A 22778-nucleotide genomic window follows, 5' to 3' on the forward strand; every position below is an offset into this window, starting at 1 on the left:
AAAAGGTCAGTAATAGACCCATGTAATTCCAGTTGATATTACAAGGGTTGTTTTGTTTGTGCAATGCGCTGTCTGTGCGTCGGTATATTGTCTATAAAAGTGGATCCTCGTGATTGTATTTTCCTTCCTTTTTAGACCACATAGGCATAATAAAAATACGTCAAGTGGTAGGCTAACCGTCTCTCTCTCTCTCTCTCTCTCTCTCTGTGTGTGTGTGGTGACTTAAAGAGTCAAGGCCTCAACATATTGCTTAATTTATCTGAACTAACATCTGAATTTCTGTCGGTGTCCATTTTGAAAGTTCTGAAGGAATAGGCCTACCTCGTCACAGCTAAGTGTTCATTTACTGAACATGAATGTAATAATGTTTGTATGGTTCAAAAGTCTAAACTCATGTCAGCATTCGTTATTATTGAAGGAGAATGTGGTTCTTATCGAGTTACACAAATCCAAAAGGAATCAGTAGAAACCATATTTATTTAAGCAAGTCAGCCATATCAGCAATGTTTTTTTAAATAGAGTAAATAAGGCTGAATAAAGTGTATCGCTACCAGATGAGGCTCAGCCTGGTCTCATAAACGTTAGTATGATATGTTAGGTTTGATATATGGTTACTTAGGTCGGGGTAGATGGGTGGGCGTATAACACGTTTGAATCTCATCACGGATAACTTTAGCATTTTAGCTAATTAGCAACTTTAACTACTTAGCATGTTAGCTAACCCTTCCCCTAACCTTAACCATTTAACCTAACTCCTAAACTGAACCCCTAACCTAGCCTAGCTAACATTAGTCAGCTATCTAACATTAGCCACCTAGCCAGAATTCGTAACATATTGCATGCTTTGCAAATTCGTAACATATATACCAATTGTAATTCGTAACATATCTGTGATGAGGTGATGTTGAAGGAGTCAGGCGCAGGAGGGTAAATCACAGAATAACAGGCTTTATTCCGCAACCACAGAGTTACGTGGTAATGCGTCAAACAGTCCAGTGTGCAAATCAGGTGCACTGGAAAATACAAGGCACACAGGGAAATATCCCGGCAATACAAAATACAAGGACATCCACCGAGCTTCACTACTCTCCACAATAAACAATCACACACAAAGACAAGGGGGCAGAGGGAACACTTATACAGGTACTGGTGAGGGGATATGAACCAGGTGTGTGTAATGAACAAGACAAAACTAATGGAATGATGAGCGGTGGTGGCTAGAAGGCCGGTGACGACGAACACCGAAACCTGCCCCAACAAGGAGAGGTGGCAGCTCCATAGAAATTCGTGACAATATCATATGAAAATGGTAATGGACATCCACAAATGAATACATATCATACTAAATGGAGTGTCTCAGATTTACGTACAGAATAATACTAAATACTCTGAGACCAGGTTGCCAAGCTCCGCTGATAGCCAGGTGTGGTGGTGGTAAGGATTCACTCCATGGTGCTGAAAGGAAAGTTCTGCTGTTGGGACAGCTTTATGTAGGCCCTAACAGTTTGTGGGCACTGTTTGTCACTGTTGTAGTGCAATGAATGTATTCTTTATTGTCTTGTGTAGTGGCTTTGCTGGCATGTATCTAAAATAATTGGTTGAGTTTGCCCAACCAAGATTTACATGCTAAAATCACCACTGGCAGAGCAACCTAAAATCCCCCTGTTCAGTATGATAAAAAAACAACAACACAGATATTTCAATAGTTTCAAACTGAATGCTTTATTTTTGCGGGAAGTTATTATATAATGAGATAATAAGCAATGACAAGGATTCCATCCACCCTTATTGATGACCTCTGAACCACAGCAAAACCCATGTGGATTGTGAGCAACATGAACATGCCCAAGTTTACACTACGATCAAATAGCATCCATGGCAAAGCTCTATTGAAGTGTTAATCAAGGAGTGATTAAGAAAATATAACTTTTTTAATGCTGTTGCTGGTCAATTTTATGTGAGAAAAATCTTCATTGATGTATTTTTTTTAATGTCAATAAGATCAGTGAAGAACTGAAAATAACAGTTAGAGCAACAGGTTTTAGAATGAAGGATTAGAAGTCTGTTCCAGAAAGACAGGTCAATGAGTTAGCATGTGCACTTTAGACAGATTCTGAACGGCCTTCAGATGCAGAGGAGAGGCTAACGTGTGCACACCATGGTGAAGCCAGACTTGGACACGACCCAAAGACAGCCCAGGTCGTAGGTCACGTGGCCCATGCGCATACCCATTGGGATATTGCTCCTTCCATTGCCCTCTGGTTTACTGGCCGTGATGCCGTCTCTGTGTTGAAGAAAGGGGTGGGGTTCACGTTTTAAAGCTTGTCCGTTTTTTTTAAGTACATACATTTCTGGACATTAATAATTGTATATAGCCATTGATTTTTGAATAATATAACTTCTGCCTCTTGAGCTATATACAACCACATCAGAAGCCAACATTTAAATTTCTAATCAATTGTTTGTAAACCATGTTATTGTAAACAAACAATGTATAGCTTTTAAAAACATGTTTCAAACAAAAAGTAAAAACATAATTGGTCTGTCTTTGCATTCATAGCTCCATCTATGAATTTGAGAGTGGTTACATTTCTCTTGTCCCATACCTCAGCTGTTTACCAAAACAACAAGACATCCAACTTTTACATATTTTATCGTACACTGTCTACACATTTCTTCATAAGTCTTATAAGTTTAGATCTGATTATATTTGACTGATTTTATTTATGTATCTATTTAAATGTTTCTGTAAAGAGCTTCACAAAGTATGTACAGTAAGGATAAGAGTTATAATTAAAAGTATATCACTATTATTATAAGTTATTATTACAAGTCATTTTCTAATGAATTAATCATGTTGAGTGGTGACAAGAGGGACACCCTACATATAGTTAAGTATCAACCTTACCTGGTATAAACATCACCCAAAGAGTTGACCCCAAAGACACTACCATCAGTTGCCACCTCAATCATGGAAAGCTTGCCGTCAATGACATATGAGTAGAGGACACCAAGAAAAAGGAGGATGAAATTATGGAGCAAACTTCATCAATTCCAAGTTGAGCAAGCATGCTTCAGATGATGGCTAACTTACCATGACTGAGGGCCAGGAGACAGAGGACCAGTAGGACGGCTGCAGTGGCTCTCATGATGTCTCTGTAGATCTACAGTATACGTTTGTTCGTAGTTTGGTTGAACACAGACTTTTCCCCCTTATATAGCCCTGCAAAAAGCTTTCAACCCCCCATAAAATAATTATTAATGAGCTATTTATATTTGACAAACATCCTGTTCCAAGGAAATGTTAACGGGAGGAGGACACACACACACACACAGACACACACACACACACAGACACACACACGGTGTTAATCAAGGGTAAAGATGAACATGGTCACACTATTTATATAGTACCATATAGATGGTCATACTATTGTGATGGACATTTTTATGTTTGTGCTTTTCTATAAACCAATTGCTGTGTTGATGCAAATGACTGTATCAGTATCTGCAATTTGGCAGTATGCCCAGAACCTTGTTTAGAGAAAGGGATATCGCAGTTTCAAGGTTTCATCTTAGAGAGAAGAAGCCAGCATTGGTTGTCACATTAATTAAGAAAATGTTAATTATTAATCATGAATAAGCTTAATCATGCAAATATAACTTGTCAGTAAGTAAGGGAACTAACGGGACTGCCCCGTTAGAGCTCCTGACAGATTACATTTACATTTTACATTTTAGTCATTTAGCAGACGCTCTTATCCAGAGCGACTTACAGGAGCAATTAGGGTTAAGTGCCTTGCTCAAGGGCACATCGACAGATTTTTCACCTAGTCGGCTTGGGGATTAGAACCAGCGACCTTTCGGTTACTGGCACAATGCTCTTAACCACTAAGCTACCTGCCGCCCAATGTTCACTATTGGTGCATCAAGTTGGTTGGAACCTCTCCAGCGCGCTGACAAATAATGATTCATTTAAGATTGACTTCGAGAGTCCTTGTGTAAGAATTTCAACAACAATTTGGTGTCAACGAACAGGATGATTGATTCTGCCTGAGGAGCTTTCCAGTTGGGGTCTGCGAGGAAAACTGGGTGCACATTTTATGAAGCGTGAGGGAAATTCCCGTCTGACCAAAAGACGACGAGATCCGCCCAGACCAGACCCTTACTATGAGCTGCTCAGGAGGAGACACATAATCTGCAAACAATTGAGGGACGGCAACTGATTTCAGTAAGTCAATTTAAATGAATCTGTATAAAAAAATTAAATTATTAAAAAATATATTAAAGGCGAGTAACGCATATAATTGTCCCATAGTCTTATAGAAAGAAGACTATTCACTAGTTTTAGGAGAAGACTACAGTGAGGGCGTAAAAGTACCATCGAAAGCCCCGCTGACAGCTGTCTGTAGGCATTTATAAGAAACATCTGCGTGGTCTGCAGCCACTACAAAACAGTATAAGGTATTTTTGAATATGGGGTGTTATTTATATGTATAGCAAGATACATATGCTGCATAGCAAGTAACGACAAGAGAATCGTTGAAGATGCACATGGGGTAATGAGGGAGATTACAGAGTGTGTTTGGGATAGTACTAAGTGCATGTGGATGGGAAAGTTGTGTGATATGACATATTAAGCTGATTGAAATGTAGCTATAAATTATTGAGTGAATGAGAGCTGTCAGGGGACTAGCTCACGTGTGAAAGAGGTGAATGAATGCCCCAATCAGTTCTGTGAGCTGAGTTTTTTTTATCTGTAACGTTATATAGGGTTCTGTCCACCACCGCCATTGGATCTACAGGTAGAGCATAACATGTTTCAGAAATCTCATACGTAACATGTCTCAAAGTATTCTGAGAAATGTTCAGAGTGGTCCCTTTATGGATCATTTGAGGTATGATAAGGTTAAAGCATTGCACGGGACATGACTTACCCCTAACCAATAAAACTATAAATAGAACCAATGAATGTTGAACAGGATTTTCTGTTAACTTAAGGCTACAACTTCTTGTACTCCTGATGGAGTTTTCGTTGATATCCCTAGCGATTAGATATTAAACCAATGAGTAAGCAGGCAAATTGAAGCACTCCCCCAGGAGGAGTGGGGGTCTTACACTGCCTCCCAGTCTATTTTGTCTCAGGTGCCAGAAATCAGGATAGAACATTCCAATGACACTGGACTGACAGGGAGTGCTAGCCCAGTTATAGTAACTGTTTCTCTCCCCTTCTGAATTGACCAATGTATTTTATACATTTGGCACATTACATATGAATCTTAAAATAATAAACGTGTGAAGCAGAAAGTGAATATCCAACAGAAATTTGAAATAAATATTAAGAGTAACATTGTTAGGGTAAACAATACCTTCCAATATGGAGAAGGTTTGTTTTGTTTTGTTTTAAACCTTGCAATTAGGGGAAAAGCAGAATGTTGTTTGAGAGTGATCCGTGTGTATTAGTAGTAGTACATTGAGAAGGTCTTCCTATTGGGAAGGAGGGAGTCCTAGTTGAAGGAAACCGATATGGAGACTAGTGAAAGTAACAAAGTGAATGGTCATTGGCTTTCAGATAGCACTCTAATAATGCAATGTCTTAGTAATTAGAATAAGTAAATGTTTCAATATAAGGTCACATGACGAACAGAGGGATTGAGCCTTGGGACTGATTAATTTAGAGGTCGTTCACTCTTCAAGGTCTGGTACACTGCTCTCGTGTTTAGGTCATCTGTTGTTTGGTTTAGAGATAAGCTTCTTGTGGAGCAATAGATAGCCACCAGTACACATTGTACTCAAACAGGATGTAAGAGAGACAATCAACATAATATTGATGACAGATGTGGGTAATTTTTTTTATAAGGCCTACAGTTGCATAGGCCTGTATGATGCAAACATGCATAAAGCAAGCTCAGCCCTGTGAGTTATATTGTCTATCAGTTGTTGTCTCTGTGTCTGGGTAGAGGAAATCCCCCTCCTCATCTAGTCTAAAGATAATTCATATGAACAAGTATAAGGTTGCTGCAGTTTGACAGGGTTTTCATCCGCCCCAGGGCCAGGAGTTTTTTTCAGTTTTTCAAAATCGTGTGAGCCGATTAGGAAAAACTGGTCCCATCGTAGCCCTTATAAAACCTTTTTACAACTGATTAATCACTGTCATACCTTATAGGTGCCAGAGTTTTCCTGGTTAGGTTAACAGATAAGGAAAAACTCTGGGCCCCATGGTGCCACCAATCTGCTTGCAGTTGTCAGTTATCGTCAGGTATATGGATGATCAGGGCTTTATTCAGGAACGTTTCTTGGGCTACTTTAATGTGTCAAGTGGGCGAGATGCCCAGCCTATGTTGGACTTTGTGAATTTTGAGATGTCTTGAGTTTAACTTCATGGAGAAGTTTGTTGTTCAAACCTACGATGGCGCAGCTGTAATGGAATGTATCTGCTATTTGTATTTACAGCTAAGTCCCCTGCTGTTCTCTGATTAAGAAGTGATGACCACTCCACTCCACTACCAGTGTCAACTCTCCTGATATGAACTGAAGCCATGTTTCATGTGCCCTCTCATCCACTGGCGCATTCAATGTTTCCTCTCCAAGCATTGTGAGTAGCCCTGTCAATTTTCTCTCATTACCGTATGTAGAGTCAATCACACACACAATCACATTATTACACATCAATGATTTTACTCCTTGCTTGGACTAACTAATGCTTAGCTCTTTTGTCTAACTGTGTAGTGTGTTGTGTTATTGTTTTTTGTCTTCCCAGTCAAATCCTGTCCTGCACTGAAGTTAAGCCTCTGAACACCTCAACTCATGCCTCATACCCTCATTCAATCACTGCTGTGATCCCTTCCCAACACTGTGTAAGTAGCCCTCTCATTCCCATTCCCCATAATATTGTACTATAAATGTTATTAAATGCTTTAGGTTAAAATAATTAGTCTTTGACAATTTTTGAAACACACTTTGTCAACTCTGTGCGTTCCGCGCCTATACGGTGGGTCTCCCATCCTCCTCAAATTTTCAAGTCACCAGCCTCCACTGCAGTACACCCTCCATATGATTCATATCATAGGTCTAATAGTACTGTAGAGCTCTTTTTACTTGCACACAATATAGCTGGGTCATCCCGTCCTGCCCCTAGGGGTCCATGGCCCTGTAGCGCCCCAACCCAACACACCCCACTCAGATTTAGGATCTTAGTGAAACATTCATTATTGGTTTCAGGTGTGTTAGGCCAAGGCCAGAGTGACACCAGTACAGCAGACCCCCAGGGACAGGACTGAGCAGCCCAGCAGCTAGGGATTGACTAAATCTCCCCTGACGTGGGCATGTTTTCAACAGACTCCTTTTGTTGTACAGTATTCCATATAAGGCATCCAGACCTTTTGAAAGTTGCACAGTATACCCTTCATCTTGAAACAAATCTAGTTATACTGTGCATAACTTGACATTTCTTCAATACATTGTGGGAGGATAACCAACCTTCCAATTAATGGCAATGCATTTATTAGTCACTATAAATGCTGGGTTACACAGTTTCTTCTGATAACAGTCTCCAGTATCAACATTTCAAAGCAAACAAAAAAAGGGAGAAGGGAGAATCTGAAAAACATGCTGAGATAAAATAACATACTCTTTGCCAGAATTCAGCCAGCCTTCACAAAACCACAACATATGCAAATATGTCCCCTTTTGTGCTTTACACCTCCAGCAGAATAATACAATTTCTGAGTGCATGACATTCAGTTTCACTGGCATATATTACGTTCTATGAATGGTCTTAAACTGCAGTAATTTATGTCTGAGATTATATGAACATGACTGGGCATTCTAACATATCTGTATCCATTCATTGTCATCAATAGCGTCTCCCAGGTCTTCCTCACATTTTTGTTTTACATGTTGTGTCATCTGGAAAAGCCTCGTGATACTGTTTGGAAATCAACTTTTGAGGTTTGTCAGACTACCTCAAAATAGCATCTGGCTTGTCCAGTGTTTGCTGGACAGAGATAATATAGTGTTGTATCTGCAAAAATTCACCTCACCTCTGTCACAGACTGTTCTTCCCTGGCTGCCTGACTCTGCTGAGACCCCTGTCACCATCTGATCCTCCTAAAATGAGGCATGACAAAGAATTACCCAGTAGTGGAAAAAATACTCCGTTTTCATACTTGAGTAAAAGTAAAGATACCTTAATAGAAAATCACTCAAGTAAAAGTGAGTAACCCAGTAAATAGTACTTGAGTAAAAGTCTAAAAGTATCTGGTTTTAAATGTACTTAAGTATAGTGGTGGAAAAATACTCAATTGTCATACTTGAGTAAAAGTACAAAGTTAAAGTAAATACTATACATACAATTCCTTATATTAAGCAAACCAGACGGCACGATTTTGTAGTGTTTTTTATTTAGTGTCAGCCAGGGGCACACTCCAACACTCAGACATCATTTACAAACACAGTATTTGTGTTTAGTGAGTCCGCCAGATCGTTATATTGAGAGGTGTGTGAATTAGACCATATTGCTGTCCTGCCTGAGCATTTGAAATGTAACGAGTAATTTTTGGTGTCAGGGAAAATGTATGGAGTAAAAATTACATTATTTTCTTTAGGAATGTAGTGGAGTAAAAGTAGTAAAAAATATAAGTAGTAAAGTAAAGTACAGATACCCAAAGAAAACTACTTATGTAGTACTTTAAAGTATGTTTACTTAAGTACTTTACACCACTGGAATTACCTTGGTGTACATTTATACATTATATTATCCAAGATTAGAATCAATGGTTCAATAATTGAAATTACCATTATTCCCAGATCCCAGACTGTAGCTTTAAGATTAGCTGCTGTCCTGTAGCTACTGTAGGTCTACCCATCAATTCAAGATGGAACTTTTTATAATTCACTGAATATACTGCAAAATTCACCTGAGCTCTGTAGACTAGTCTTCCCTGCCTGTCTGACCCTGCTTGGACCCCTGTCACCATCTGATCCTGCTAACACATGATGAGCATTGCATTGTGTACTGACTGCATTAGAGGGCTGCATGGCCTCGGGATGCCTGCGGGTCCAGACAAAGACCATTGCGGCACGGTCGGTATTTTTCATGCTGCAGGCGGGAGCGGGATGAAAAATATTTTTGTTGCCCCACAGATTATTTTGAAACGGTCCTCTTTTTGCTTTGTATGCGTTAGCCTACCTATTGTATTAAAATCACATATTTTTCGCATTATTCACACATTCAGAATTCGCTGCTTCAACTTCAGTAGTCTACCTCTCCTAGTTGGGCGTGAGAGTTCAAGTGCGCCTAGTATGTGTGGTCTCATTGAAATAGAGTAGGCTGCCTACATGGGCGGAAAATCACCTGGCAGTTTTTTTTTTTTTTTTTTTTTGTCATTTAGCAGACACTCTTATCCAGAGTGACTTACAGTTAGTGAATACATTATTTATTTATTTTTTATACTGGCCCCCCATGGGAATCAAACCCACAACCCTGGCGTTGCAAACGCCATGCTCTATCAACTGAGCTACATCCCTGCCGGCCATTCCCTCCCCTACCCTGGACGCCGCCCATGAGTCTCCCGGTCGCGGCCGGCTGCGACAGAACCTGGATTCGAACCAGGATCTAGTGGCACAGTTAGCACTGCGATGCAGTGCCTTAGACCACTGCGCCACTCAGGAGTACAGTTAACTTGAATATGAAATTAACTTCAATATGATTAGACTGTAGTTTACTACAGTGTCTGTAAATAAATATTGATAATGAAAAGTGGAGGGCGCTCAACCAACGTGAGTCGAAGTGCACTCCAAAAATTTAATCATGATTGAAAAGGAAAAGGCACAACGCGCTACTATGGTGAGCGAGCGTTGCGCCTTTTAATTAATTTATTTGTCTGCCTGCAAATCGTCCTCCTAAAAGCTAGGCTATGTCCTATAGGATTATACAAAACGTAGCAAGAGTCGCTGTCATCATTCTTGCTGCCTACAGCTCAGTAGCCATACCTGCGAGATCAGGTGCGCGTGTGATCTCAATTAAATAGAGTAGGTTACAGCCTATGTATACATGAACAGAGAACCAAGGGACCGTTATCTTTCCATGGAAATGTACTTCCTGAACAGGCTTTTGATTAGGCTATAGTTTACTACCTAGCCTAGAAATAGGCCTAAATATTGAGCACCCATATTTCTCTGTCTAAAGATCTTCCCACTCCTAAAAGGTAGGCTATATCAATACCTGTATTTGGGGAGTTTCTGCAGTCATTCTCTGCAGATCCTCTCAAGCTCTGTCAGGCTGGATGGGGAGCGTCGCTGCACAGCTTTTTTCAGGTCTCTCCAGAGATGTTCGATCAAGTTCAAGTCCGGGCTCTGGCTGGGCCACTCAAGGACATTCAGAGACTTGTCCCAAAGCCACTCCTGCGTTGTCTTGGCTGTGTGCTTAGGGTCGTTGTCCTAATGGAAGGTGAACCTTCACCCCAGTCAGAGGTTATGAGCGCTCTCGAGAAAGTTTTCATCAAGGATCTCTCTGTACTTTGCTCCGTTTATCTTTCCGTCGATCCTGACTAGTCTCCCAGTCCCTGCCGCTGAAAAACATCCACACAGCATGATGCTGCCACCACCATACTTCACCGTAGGGATGGTATTGGCCAGGTGATGAGCGGTGCCTGGTTTCCTCCAGACGTGATGCTTGGCATTCAGGCCAATGAGTTCAATCTTGGTTTCATCAGACCAGAGAATCTTGTTTCTCATGGTCTGAGAGTCCTTTAGGTGCCTTATGGCAAACTCCAAGCAGGCTGTTGTGTGCCTTTTACTAAAGAGTGGCTTCCGTCTGGCCACTCTACTATAAAGGCCTGATTGGTGGAGTGCTGCAGAGATGGTTGTCCTTCTGGAAGGTTCTCCCATCTCCAAATAGGAACTCTGGAACTCTGTCAGAGTGACCATCGGGTTCTTGGTCACCTCCCTGACAAAGGCCCTTCTCCCCCGATTGCTCAGTTTGGCCGGGCGGCCAGCTGTAGGAAGAGTCTTGGTGGTTACAAACTGCTTCCATTTAAGAAGGATGGAGGCCACTGTGTTCTTGGGGACCTACAATGCTGCAGAATATTTTTGGTACCCTTCCCCAGATCTGTGCCTTGACACAATCCTGTCTTGGAGCTCTACGGACAATTCATTCGACCTCATGGCTTGGTATTTGCTCTGACATGCACTGTCAACTGTGGGACCTTATACAGACAGGTGTGGACCTTTCCAAATCATGTCCAATCAATTTAATTTACCACAGGTGGACTCCAATCAAGTTGTAGAAACATCTCAAGGTTGATCAATGGAAACAGAATGCACCTGGGCTCAATTTCGAGTGTCATAGCAAAGGGTCTGAATGCTTATGTAAATAAGGTATTTCTGTTTTTGTTTTGATATAAATTAGCAAACATTTCTTAAAACCTGTTTTCGCTTTGTCATTATGGGGTATTGTGTGTAGTTTGATGAGGAAATTAATTAATTTAATGTCAGAGCAAAAAACAAGCCATGAGGGGGAAGGAATTGTCAGTAGAGCTCCGAGACAGGATTGTGTAGAGGCACAGATCTGGGGAAAGGTACCAAAAAAGTTCCAAGACCACCAAGACTTTCGAGCTGGCCGCCCGGCCAAACTGAGCAATCGGGGGAGAAGGGCCTTAGTCAGGGAGGTGACCAAGGCCCTTCTCCACCAATCAGGCCTTTATGGTAGAGTGGCCAGACGGCAGCCACTCCTCAGTAAAAGGCACATGACAGCTGATAGATTAATTATTAATGACTAATTATTACACCCTGAAACTGTGTATAATGTGTTGTGTGAGTGTAGGACCAGTAAGCTACCATTGAGCTACTATTTAGCAAAATGAGTAAGAGTTAGACCAGACAACAATGGAGAACTGTCTAAACCAAGATAAAGGGGCCTCCCAATTTAGGGAGGATGCGATATCTGCACCTGGCCGAGCAAGGAGTGGGAAAAGATATGAACAGTGATGGTCAGGAGAGCAGAGGAAAACATGAGCTGAGCCGAGGTGTGTGTGTGTTTACAAGATGTGTATAGTGGAAAAATACAGGCCGCCTAAGGGGGGGGGGGGCATAATTTTTAGTATGACTTATGTGTATAAAAGGATTGTACCACCATTTTGTTTCAGAATTCTCAATGAATAAATATCTCTGACCATGCAGACCGGGACTCTGGCCGTTACTTAAATCCCAAAAGACTTACAACCTTTTGGGAGACGCACAGAGACACTAAAATAGTTTGTTAAATAATTCACATAACAGCTTGGTCCTTCTGAGCCGGACTCCAATACCCTGTTTCTGTCATTCCAGGTAACTCTGAAAACCGTCGACGGGCGAATGATACATTCGTAAATAGAAAGTCCTGCCCTTTGACATTAAGGGTTAAAACAGGCCAGAGGACACCTGATTAATGACAGAGACGGTGACGGAATCCAAACCTACATTGAATCTCGGCTGCAAGGATAAGGTCAGTAGTCTTTATTCATTAACTTGGTGAAATTGATTTGAGAACTTGCTAAAATATTGAAAAGTAGCAAATTGATCAATGCGTAGCCATTTTAAGTGAAATGTGGGGTTGACTGTCAGGAATTATCAAGATTACATTGTGAGGATAGACTCCTCCGTAGAGTAGGAGATAATTCTGGGGGACTGGTCAACCTGGTGGTGGGTCCGTAATGATTCACGGTAATAGGCCATTACCAAAAGAAACTACCCGGTGTTGAAATAGAAGGAACTATTAAAAGTGCACCTATGGGATGGAACCTGTAAGAGATTATTGAACAGTCAACAAATAATCCGGGTTAAACAAATACAAAAAGTACACCAGAAGGAATTAAAATAGCATGTGTGAGAAATAGAATATTAGTAAAGTCAAAAGTCACAAACAACTGTAGATTTTGCTGTAAACTCTATCCGTTCTGAAGCCTTATAAACTCCATGTTACCGATATAACACCAATAATCATGTAAGGTTGTATACGTGTGAGACCTAATGTTTACTCAGAAGTCACATCTATGAATAATTCCAGGTGGTTGTATAGAGGAGGGAGAACCCATTCCTGTTGTATGAGACTGTCAGGAATTATCAAGATTACATTGTGGGGATAAAATCCTCCATAAAGTATGAGATAATTCTGGGGGACTAGTCAAGATTACATATACAGGAAGGGGTGATTCAAGGTGTTGTTGTGTGAAGCTGTTTTGTATTACTTGTTAAATTGACTTGTTATATAGAAGAGGTGGCTAAGGGATTTTTTAACAGTACCAATCATGGGGGGCAAATCCTCACAAGAGGTCCCAGAATTTACTGGGGATGAGAAATTCATGGAAATGCGAGACAAACGAAATGTGTATTATGGGCATATTTGGAGAAAGAAATACGGCTTTAATGGGCGACTTGATGTAATTAAACTGGAATCCATGATTAAACAAATGCATGTAAATTGTGGTACTGATCTAAAGAAACAGAAAAGAGAGGGCTTAGAAACAGCCAGGGTGTGGCTAGTAGAAGCTAGAAAGCGGGAAGAAGGCAGCAAGAAAAGAGAAGTGAGTGAGAGGGAAAGAGAAGTGAAGGTTGAGGTCTCCGTGCCTCCCCCAGAGCAGAGGGCAGAAAGGTTATATCCAAACTTGGCAGACCAGGCATGGAGAGAAAATCCAGATGATGAATACGTAGGGAGGAGAAGGAGAGTACAGGGGAATAATGTCGCCCCCCTCCACCTCCCTATGAGGAAGAAGGGGCTGGAGGAGGAAGGGAAGATGAAGGTGAGGAAGAGCCAGAGGTAGAGGAGTACAGGACAAGGGCAGAGAAAGTCAGACAGGAGGCTAAAAGGGAGAAAGAGAAAAGGAAAAAGCTAGAGAGGCACAGGGCTAAGGCCAAGAGAAAGGGGAATGATGAGTCAGAAGGGGAAGAATCAGATGGGGCTGGCAGTGGTAAGGGTAAAATGGAGCAATCCTATCCCTTAATAGCCCTGCCAAACCCCAGAGCAGGAGAAGACAACCAGCCTGATACATTACAAGTATACAGAGCATGGACCCAGAGAGATGTAGTGAGAGCAGTGGAAGGGATACCCCACCCCAAGACGGGGTACACCAGTTCAGAAGAGAAATGGAAGGGCTGACCGCCAGCTTTAAGCTGAATACAGGGGAACTAGAGAGGGCAGTCAGACAGATAGTGTTAAAAGACTGGGCGGCAGTGAGAGGGAACTGGGTTCCCAGAGAGGGGAATGCGCAGGTCCTAGAGTGGGCAGAAGGAGGGGCTTATGGAGATAAATTGGCACAACTCTGTGATAATCTGAGAGAATATTATCACAGACATGCCGACTTCTCCAAGGTCCATGAGTGTAAACAGGGAGACAGTGAGACTATTAGTCAATACCTAGAGAGACTGAGAGATGTGTTCAATGCAAACAGTGGGCTAATAGATCCAGGACCCGGGGCACCAGAGGGTCCGTATCACCAACAGTTAAAGATTGCCTTCCTAAGTGGAATGAGGCCAGAAATCTCTCAAACAATAAAAAATACCCTAATTGGCTGGGGGACGGCTACCTTAGCTGAGGTTAAACGTTATGTAATCCATCATGAACAGAATGTAAAGGAACGAAACAAGAGAAAGGAAGCGAAGGGAGCTGAGTACCTAGTGGCAGTCCTAGGGGAGATGGGAGGTAGGAGAGACTGGAAGGACCTAGGAGAGAAGAGAGGCAACGGTAATAGTGGAGACAGGAGTGAATGGAAGTGTTTCAATTGTGACAAAACGGGACATTTTGCTAGAGAATGTGAGGGACCGTGTTATCACTGTGGAAGGAAAGGGCACCAGTCAAGAGACTGTAAGAAGAAGGGGAAGAGAGGAAAAGGAGGAAAGTATAATCCAGGCAGAGGAGGAAGAGACAGGGGGAGAAAGCCAGAATCAGAGGAAGAAGAGGAGGCATGACTAGAGTGGGAGGAAGAGAGAAATCAGGAGAAGCAGGAGAGAGAACTGGAGGTGTTTGATCTGTCTCTTGTAGATTTGGCATTACAACAGGAACAGAAACCATACCTAACATTGACAGTGATGGGTAAAAAGATAACATTTCTCTGTGATACTGGGGCAGACCGAACCTGTATTTGTAAAGATAATGCACCAGAGGGAATTGACATTAATGGAGAAAAAATTATAGTGCGATCAGCCTCTGGTCATAAAGGTATTGAACAGCTGTCTGCACCAGTAACACTGAAACATGTAAAGACAGGGAGTGAAGCTACTCTGCCTGTACTGATTTCAGTACAGTGTCCTGTTAATCTATTGGGAAGAGATGCGATGACGCAGTTAAACATAGAAGTAAGACCGACAGTGAGGGGAATGCAGGCTCATGTGATAAAGGATAATATGGTTGTAAGTGGTGAAGGGGAACCATGTTATTGGTATAGCCAGGACCTGTTGAGGGGAGGTAACTCAGACATACCAAAGACCTTAGTAGACTTGACTAAAACCCTAGTACCTGACTCACCTAAAATGACTGAGGATTACTTACATTGTACTCTGTGGTATAATACACACTCTGTCCCTAGTAAAGAATATGAGGAAGCTCTGTTTAAAACCACAGAAAGGACAATAGGCTTGAAATGGTTTCATTATGATGACACCCATGCAGCAGCAGAAGTCGAATTGGGGCCACAGAGTCAGCAATTCTATAGAGAGAGATGGAGCCCACATGTCTCCTTGGCAAAGGAAGCTCAAGAGGAGTGGTTAGATCTGGGGAAATGGGTGACACAGGCAAAGTATGTTAAAGACTGGCACACTGCTCCTAACGGGGACCAACATAGCCAATCAACCGGCCGATATCGTAGGAAGTTGAATTGGAGAGCAGGTTGCACACCCGCTGTGCACCTAGACATAGGATGTGATAATTGATGACCAGATATTTTCCTCACAGAGGAACAAGAAAGAGACCTTGAGATTGTACCTCTAGAGTTGTGGTCTAAGGGACCAGCCGATGTGGGGTTAATTAAGGGAGTAACTCCAGTCCAGGTGGTTCCGCGGTCAAACCATAGGCCATACCAAAAACAATATCCAATGAAACCAGAAGCCATTATAGGGATTACTCCCACATTTGACCACTTACTCAAAGGTGGAGTGATAATCCCGGGGGATGAGGCACAGTGTAATTCACCTGTATTTCCAGTAAAGAAGGCAGCTCCAAGCAATGATTGGCGAATGGTAATGGACCTACAGGGGGTAAATAAGAACATCATTCCAAGAGCACCCTGTGTTCCAGACCCACACACTCTATTGAACCAATTGAAACCAGAACATTCTTACTTTACTGTGATAGACATAGCTAATGCTTTCTTTAGTATACCTGTACATCCTGATAGTCAAGGATGGTTTGGCTTTACCTTCAAAGGTCAGAAATACACATACTCGAGACTTCCACAAGGTTATTCGGAAAGTCCTACAATTTTTTCCCAGGCTATCACACGTAACCTGGGAATGTTTGAACCCCAAGAGGGGAGCCAAATTTTGATATATGTCGATGATATACTGGTAGCAAACCCCTCGAAGGAGGGGTGTAAAAAGGATACTCTCCAGTTGTTAACTTTTATGGCAGGACAAGGGCACAAGGTCAGTAAAAAGAAACTACAACTCTGGCAGAAAGAGGTAATATATCTAGGTCACACGATAACGCAGGATGGGAGAACCCTAAACTCCTCAAGAAAAACAGCAATATTAGAAGCTCCTAAACCTCTGAATAAGAAACAAATGATGAGCTTTTTGGGAATGATAAATTACTGTCGAGCATGGATTCCCCATTATGCATTACACACTGGAAAATTGAGTGATCTTATCTATGGAAAAGCTATGGCAGCACATGATAAAATAATCTGGAATAACGAGGCTGATTTGCAATTTGAGGAAATTAAGCAATTATTGACCTCTTCAACGGTGCTGGCGTTCCCTAGATATGACAGACCATTCACTCAAACTGTGGATTGTAGAGAGGGATATATGACATCAGTACTGACACAAAAACATGGGGACAAAAATAAACCGGTAGCATATTTTTCTTCAAGACTTGATGAGGTGGCTCAGGCAATGCCTGTCTGTTTGCAATCAGTTGTGGCAGCTGCTAATGCAGTGCAGGACTCAGCTTCAATAGTACTATACCATGATCTAACCTTAAAAGTTCCACATGCAGTGTCAATTCTGCTATTGGAACACAAGATGGCATACATGTCACCAGCACGACACCTATCTTGTATGATAAGATTGCTGAACATGCCAAATTTAACTATTGAACGATGTACAACGCTGAATCCTGCAACATTAGTTCCAGTTGTGAATGATGGTAGTCCCCATAACTGTATTGAAGAAACTGAAAAAATAGTACTACCCAGGCCTGACTTAACAGACTTAGCTATACCATGTTGTGAAGTGACAATGTTTGTTGATGGATCTTCTAGGAAGAATCCTGATGGCACGAATGCAACTGGTTATGCTGTAGTGACAGAGAACGAGGTTCTAGCTGCTGAACCCTTACCAAGAAACTACTCTGCCCAACAGGCAGAGATAGTGGCATTAACAAAAGCATGCCAACTGGGTATTTATTTTATTTTTAGTCATTTAGCAGACGCTCTTATCCAGAGCGACTTACAGGAGCAATTAGGGTTAAGTGCCTTGCTCAAGGGCACATCGACAGATTTGTCACCTAGTCGGCTCGGGGATCAGAACCAGCAACCTTTCGGTTACTGGCACAACGCTCTTAACCACTAAGCTACTGCCGCCCAGTGGGAATGTTTGAACCCCAAGAGGGAAGGTTATAACTATCTATACCGACAGTGCATATGCCTTTAATACCGTACACGTCTTTGCTGCCCAGTGGAAGAATAGAGGAATGGTTACGACTTCGGGTAAACCAATAACACATGCAGAATTGATTCTTGACCTCCTAGATGCAGTACTCTTACCAAAAAAGCTCGCAATATGTAAGTGTGAGGCGCATACTACAGGGAAGGATAGCATTACTTTGGGGAATGCAAAGGCAGATGAAGAAGCTAAGAAGGCTGGGTCAAAACACTTCTCTGGTTCCAGTCAGCTGTCAAAAGAGGAAGTTTCGATAGACAGAGATCTACTTATAGAGAGCTACAGTAGGGCCCCAATTAAGGAAGTTCACAGATGGGTAAAGCAAGGCGCAGTAAATAAGGAAGGAATATGGATCAAAGACAGCTTACCAATTCTCCCGAAATCACTGTTTAGATATGCTGCAATATTGACACACGGGCAGAGCCATGTGTCAACCGGAGGGATGGTAGAGCAGATTAGACAACACTTTGTTGCATATGGGATTACAAATTATTTAAAAAACTTTTGTTCAAGATGTGTTATCTGTGCTCAAAGTAATCACCAGGGCAGACAAAGGGCACCTCTGGGTGAGTACCCTCCGGCTAAGTACCCCTTTCAACAATTAGAAATGGACTTTATAGAGCTGACCAGGAGTGAGGGAAAGAAGTGGTGTTTGACTATAATAGACAAATACACTAAATGGGTAGAAGCTTTCCCTACCTCCTCAGCAGATGCTATAACAGTAGCAAAAGCAATATGCCAGGATATAATACCAAGGTTCGGCCTTCCAGAAACTATTTTTTTCTGATAATGGATCCCATTTCTCTAATCAAGTAATATATAATATTGGACAGAAGTTACAAATAAACATGAAGAAGCATTGTTCGTATAGCCCGAAATCGGCTGGACTTATCGAACGCATGAATCAGACAATTAAGGCTAGATTACGAAAAACTCACATGAGCACAGGAAGGAATTGGGTACAATGTCTGCCAATCGTACTAATGACTATCAGAATAACGCCAGATAAGAATGGATTGTCCCCCCTTTGAGAAAGTGTTTGGAAGACCTTACAGGATGCCACAGTTGGCAGGGCCAGAACAGGCAGACATAGAAGTAGAAGACACGTTGGCACAACACATGAGAAGACTGTTCATTAACCAAACACGTATGTCAAAGATTTTGTGCCCCACAGGAGAACTGCAGGAGAAGGTAACCCACTCCATCCAACCAGGTGACTGGGTGTGGATCCAATTCTTGAAGAAGAAAGACTGGAAGCAGCCCCGTTGGGAAGGTCCATATCAGGTCCTGTTGGTGACGGCCTTCGCTGTAAGAATTGCGGAAAGATCCACCTGGGTGCATGTCACACACTGTAAAAAGGTAAAACCAGCTACACCTGACGAACAAACACAGAGTTAGGAGAAAGATCCGATCACCACTAGGGCTCGGGGGTTGGCTCCTTAACGAAGATTCCCTTACCCTGTCTGATCATCCCTGTGTGAGTTCGATAGAAGGTAAAGCAATGGGTTGGCCTCTGGCATCTGACATGTTCTCAGGGCGAGGGTGGGGATTCACAGGTCTCCTGACGGTAGGTAGCTGTCTGATTGTGGGGGCCATATTCCTAACACACTCAAACCCTCCTGATCCGCCAGAAGTAGTAGTTAACCTAACACAAGTTGATAAAATAATACCTGAGCACAGTCTACGAAGGCATAGGAGACAGCTAGATGTAGGGAAAGGGGAAGTACTAGGGACTGTAGGGAAGGACATCACCTTTGAGGTCTTTGCGGACCAGTTGGGAAGTTGGGGACTACTGGCTGGTAGTATCATAAAGGATGGGAGATATATATGTATGTCACCATGTACATCCTGGGACCATGTAGTTGCTCATACCGAGCGAGAGGGATATGTCAATCTCCATACACAGTTTAAGGACAGGTGGAGTATTGTGAAAGTAGGGAATTACCAGAAATGGCAGTGCGACCCATATAAGGGTAGGTACTGTCTGAAAGTCAGAATTACGCTAAAACAGGTAAAGGCTACGGATGAGGGAATGTGGTACATAGGATTTGACCGCAAATGTTGTGGAGACCCATTAGTGGCTTTCTGGGTAGTAATCAACCCAGCAGATGTTACAGACCTGACAAGTGAGATATCCTCTTCAACTGGGGCACCCTATAGAGTAAACCTCTCTGAGGGAGGTAGTGAGACCGGGGCCGTGGTGAAGATAGTGCAAACTATAGACCTGAAGGAAGTAGTACAGGTGGAGACGGGGTACAGGGATCCTAACCTGTGGTTGGAATGGATTCAGTATACGGCAAGAACTATGTCTAAAGAGGACTGTTATGCCTGTGGGACAGCCAAACCAAGGTTAACAACTACTCCGTTCCCCTTGACGGGCTTTAACTCTCCGTCAGGTTTATCTTGCATGATTAAATTGTTCAAGCCACCTGGGAATGTGATGAAGGAGTCTTGTAGTAACTTGCACTATCTGTATCCCCCGATAACAAAGTCACCCCGACCTAGGTTACCTCCGTTTGAAGTCTCAGGGAAGTCTTACTATTGTTTCTCTAGGACTGATAAAATAGGATACAGGGTAGGGCATCTTAGCTCCTGCTCCCACACAGAGAATGTCACAACTAAAGAGACCATGACTAATCTCTCCTCTTTGTTGCAGCCAGAGGATTTTAGAAACCAAAACCAGGCCCGTGCTGACATCTGGTGGTTGTGTGGTGATGACAGACTGTGGCCTCACCTACATACTAATTGGACAGGAACCTGTGCGCTAGCTCAGCTGGTAATGCCCTTCACTCTCATCAAACAATCAAACGTGTCAGAGACTGGTGAGTTGTCACGTAGAAAGCGGGACCTCCTCCCGGGATCCTTTGATGAAAGGATATATATTGATGGGATAGGAGTACCTCGAGGGGTTCCAGAAGAATTCAAAGCTAGGAATCAGATCGCAGCTGGGTTTGAATCAAGTCTTTTCTGGTGGTCAACAATTAATAAAAACGTAGATTGGATAAATTATATTTACTATAACCAGCAAAGATTTATAAACCACACTCGTGATGCAATAAAGGGATTGGCTGAGCAGACAGCGGCAACTAGCTTAATGGCATGGCAGAATAGAATAGCTTTAGATATGCTTTTGGCTGAGCGGGGCGGAGTTTGTGTTCTGTTTGGATCTATGTGCTGTACTTTCATCCCCAACAATACAGCACCGGACGGGTCCGTGACCAAAGCGCTTCAGGGACTCACCACGCTGGCGAACGAACTGGCTGAGAACTCTGGTATTGATAGCTCCCTAAATGGTTGGTTTGATAACATATTTGGTAAATGGAAAACTATTGTTGTAACTATTCTGGGTGCAGCTATAGCTTCTATGGGTATGCTTGTTCTTTGTGGATGTTGTCTTATTCCCTGTGTCCGAGGGTTGGTGAGCAAGGCGATGGAAAAGGCAGTTTCCCAACAGATGGTGAGATACGGCCCAATCCCGGACTCCGACCTGAGGAATGAAGGATATGACCTACCAGGCTTGGTGGAGGATGACGACAATTCAGATAGTTTGAGACTGGATGAAACTTTTCTTAGTTCTAATGTGTGAAGGTTGCAGTGAAAATCTAACGAAGAGCTGTGATTGGATGTTAACCTAGAACTACAAATCTCTAGTTTAAAAGTAATTGTAATGACTTTTGTGTATTAAAGTCTCGTTTTAAGTATGATGTACTAATTAATCAATATTGCAGGATGTGATGAAGCAAATGTTCTTCACTATAGGCTTAGACTGTTGTTTCCAGATAGTGGGTAAACAGGTTAGGTACCATTGCTAAATAGTAACATTACGCTTTTAATCATGGGGTAACCCTGATGAACCTGTATTGAATGAGACACTTTTTAATGTTTTTATATGCAAACCAACTTATATACTTCAATGAGTGTGATTTATTTCTATAACAACATATATTTTGTATGTGCGTAATATTTAGTCAAAGGGTGGATTGATAGATTAATTATTAATGACTAATTATTACACCCTGAAACTGTGTATAATGTGTTGTGTGAGTGTAGGACCAGTAAGCTACCATTGAGCTACTATTTAGCAAAATGAGTAAGAGTTAGACCAGACAACAATGGAGAACTGTCTAAACCAAGATAAAGGGGCCTCCCAATTTAGGGAGGATGCGATATCTGCACCTGGCCGAGCAAGGAGTGGGAAAAGATAAGAACAGTGATGGTCAGGAGAGCAGAGGAAAACATGAGCTGAGCCGAGGTGTGTGTGTGTTTACAAGATGTGTATAGTGGAAAAATACAGGCCGCCTAAGGGGGGCATAATTTTTAGTATGACTTATGTGTATAAAAGGATTGTACCACCATTTTGTTTCAGAATTCTCAATGAATAAATATCTCTGACCATGCAGACCGGGACTCTGGCCGTTACTTAAATCCCAAAAGACTTACAACCTTTTGGGAGACAACACAGAGACACTAAAATAGTTTGTTAAATAATTCACATAACACAGCCCGCTTGGAGTTTGCCAAAAGGCACCTAAAGGACTCTCAGACCATGAGAAACAAGATTCTCTGGTCTGAAGAAACCAATATTGAACTCTTTGGCCTGAATGCCAAGCGTCACGTCTGGAGGAAACCTGGTACCATCCCTACAGTGAAGCATGGTGGTGGCAGCATCATGCTGTGGGGATCTTTTTCAGCGGCAGGGACTAGGAGACTAGTCGGGATAGAGGGAAAGATGAACGGAGCAGAGTACAGAGAGATCCTTGATGAAAACCTGCTTCAGAGCGCTCAGGACCACAGACTGGGGCGAAGGTTCACCTTCCAACAGGACAACGACCCTAAGCACACAGCCAAGACAACGCAGGAGTGGCTTCGGGACAAGTCTCTTAATGTCCTTGTGTGGCCCAGCCAGAGCCCGGACTTGAACCCGA

General features: G+C 42.3%; 1 protein-coding gene and 1 long non-coding RNA gene across 5 annotated transcripts; one reads left to right on the forward strand and one right to left on the reverse strand.

Annotated features, from left to right (window-relative positions):
• Nucleotides 1-1703: 1703 nt before the first annotated feature.
• Nucleotides 1704-3204, reverse strand: LOC121543356 (fish-egg lectin-like). Of its 2 annotated transcripts, none has more exons than XR_005996004.2 (3): nucleotides 3095-3204; nucleotides 2909-2979; nucleotides 1704-2284 (listed from the first exon to the last, which is right to left on the reverse strand). XR_005996004.2 is itself a non-coding variant. In XM_045208686.1 (3 exons), the coding sequence occupies exons 1-3, from the start codon at nucleotides 3147-3149 to the stop codon at nucleotides 2143-2145; spliced, it is 300 nt and encodes a 99-aa protein (XP_045064621.1). In that variant the 5' UTR covers nucleotides 3150-3190; the 3' UTR covers nucleotides 1704-2142. The 2 variants fall into 2 exon arrangements, 1 of the variants encoding a protein (XP_045064621.1); XM_045208686.1 differs by having other exon boundaries at nucleotides 2909-3011; nucleotides 3095-3190.
• Nucleotides 3205-3875: 671 nt separating this feature from the next.
• LOC121543357 lies at nucleotides 3876-6800 on the forward strand. Of its 3 annotated transcripts, none has more exons than XR_006657568.1 (3): nucleotides 3876-4231; nucleotides 6454-6595; nucleotides 6761-6800. It is a non-coding gene; the product is annotated as an uncharacterized LOC121543357 (long non-coding RNA). The 3 variants fall into 3 exon arrangements; XR_005996005.2 differs by having other exon boundaries at nucleotides 6459-6595; XR_005996006.2 differs by having other exon boundaries at nucleotides 3877-4231; nucleotides 6482-6595.
• Nucleotides 6801-22778: the final 15978 nt, after the last annotated feature.

Source organism: Coregonus clupeaformis, chromosome 28, assembly GCF_020615455.1.
Source record: "Coregonus clupeaformis isolate EN_2021a chromosome 28, ASM2061545v1, whole genome shotgun sequence".
Taxonomy (NCBI): Eukaryota; Metazoa; Chordata; class Actinopteri; order Salmoniformes; family Salmonidae; genus Coregonus; species Coregonus clupeaformis.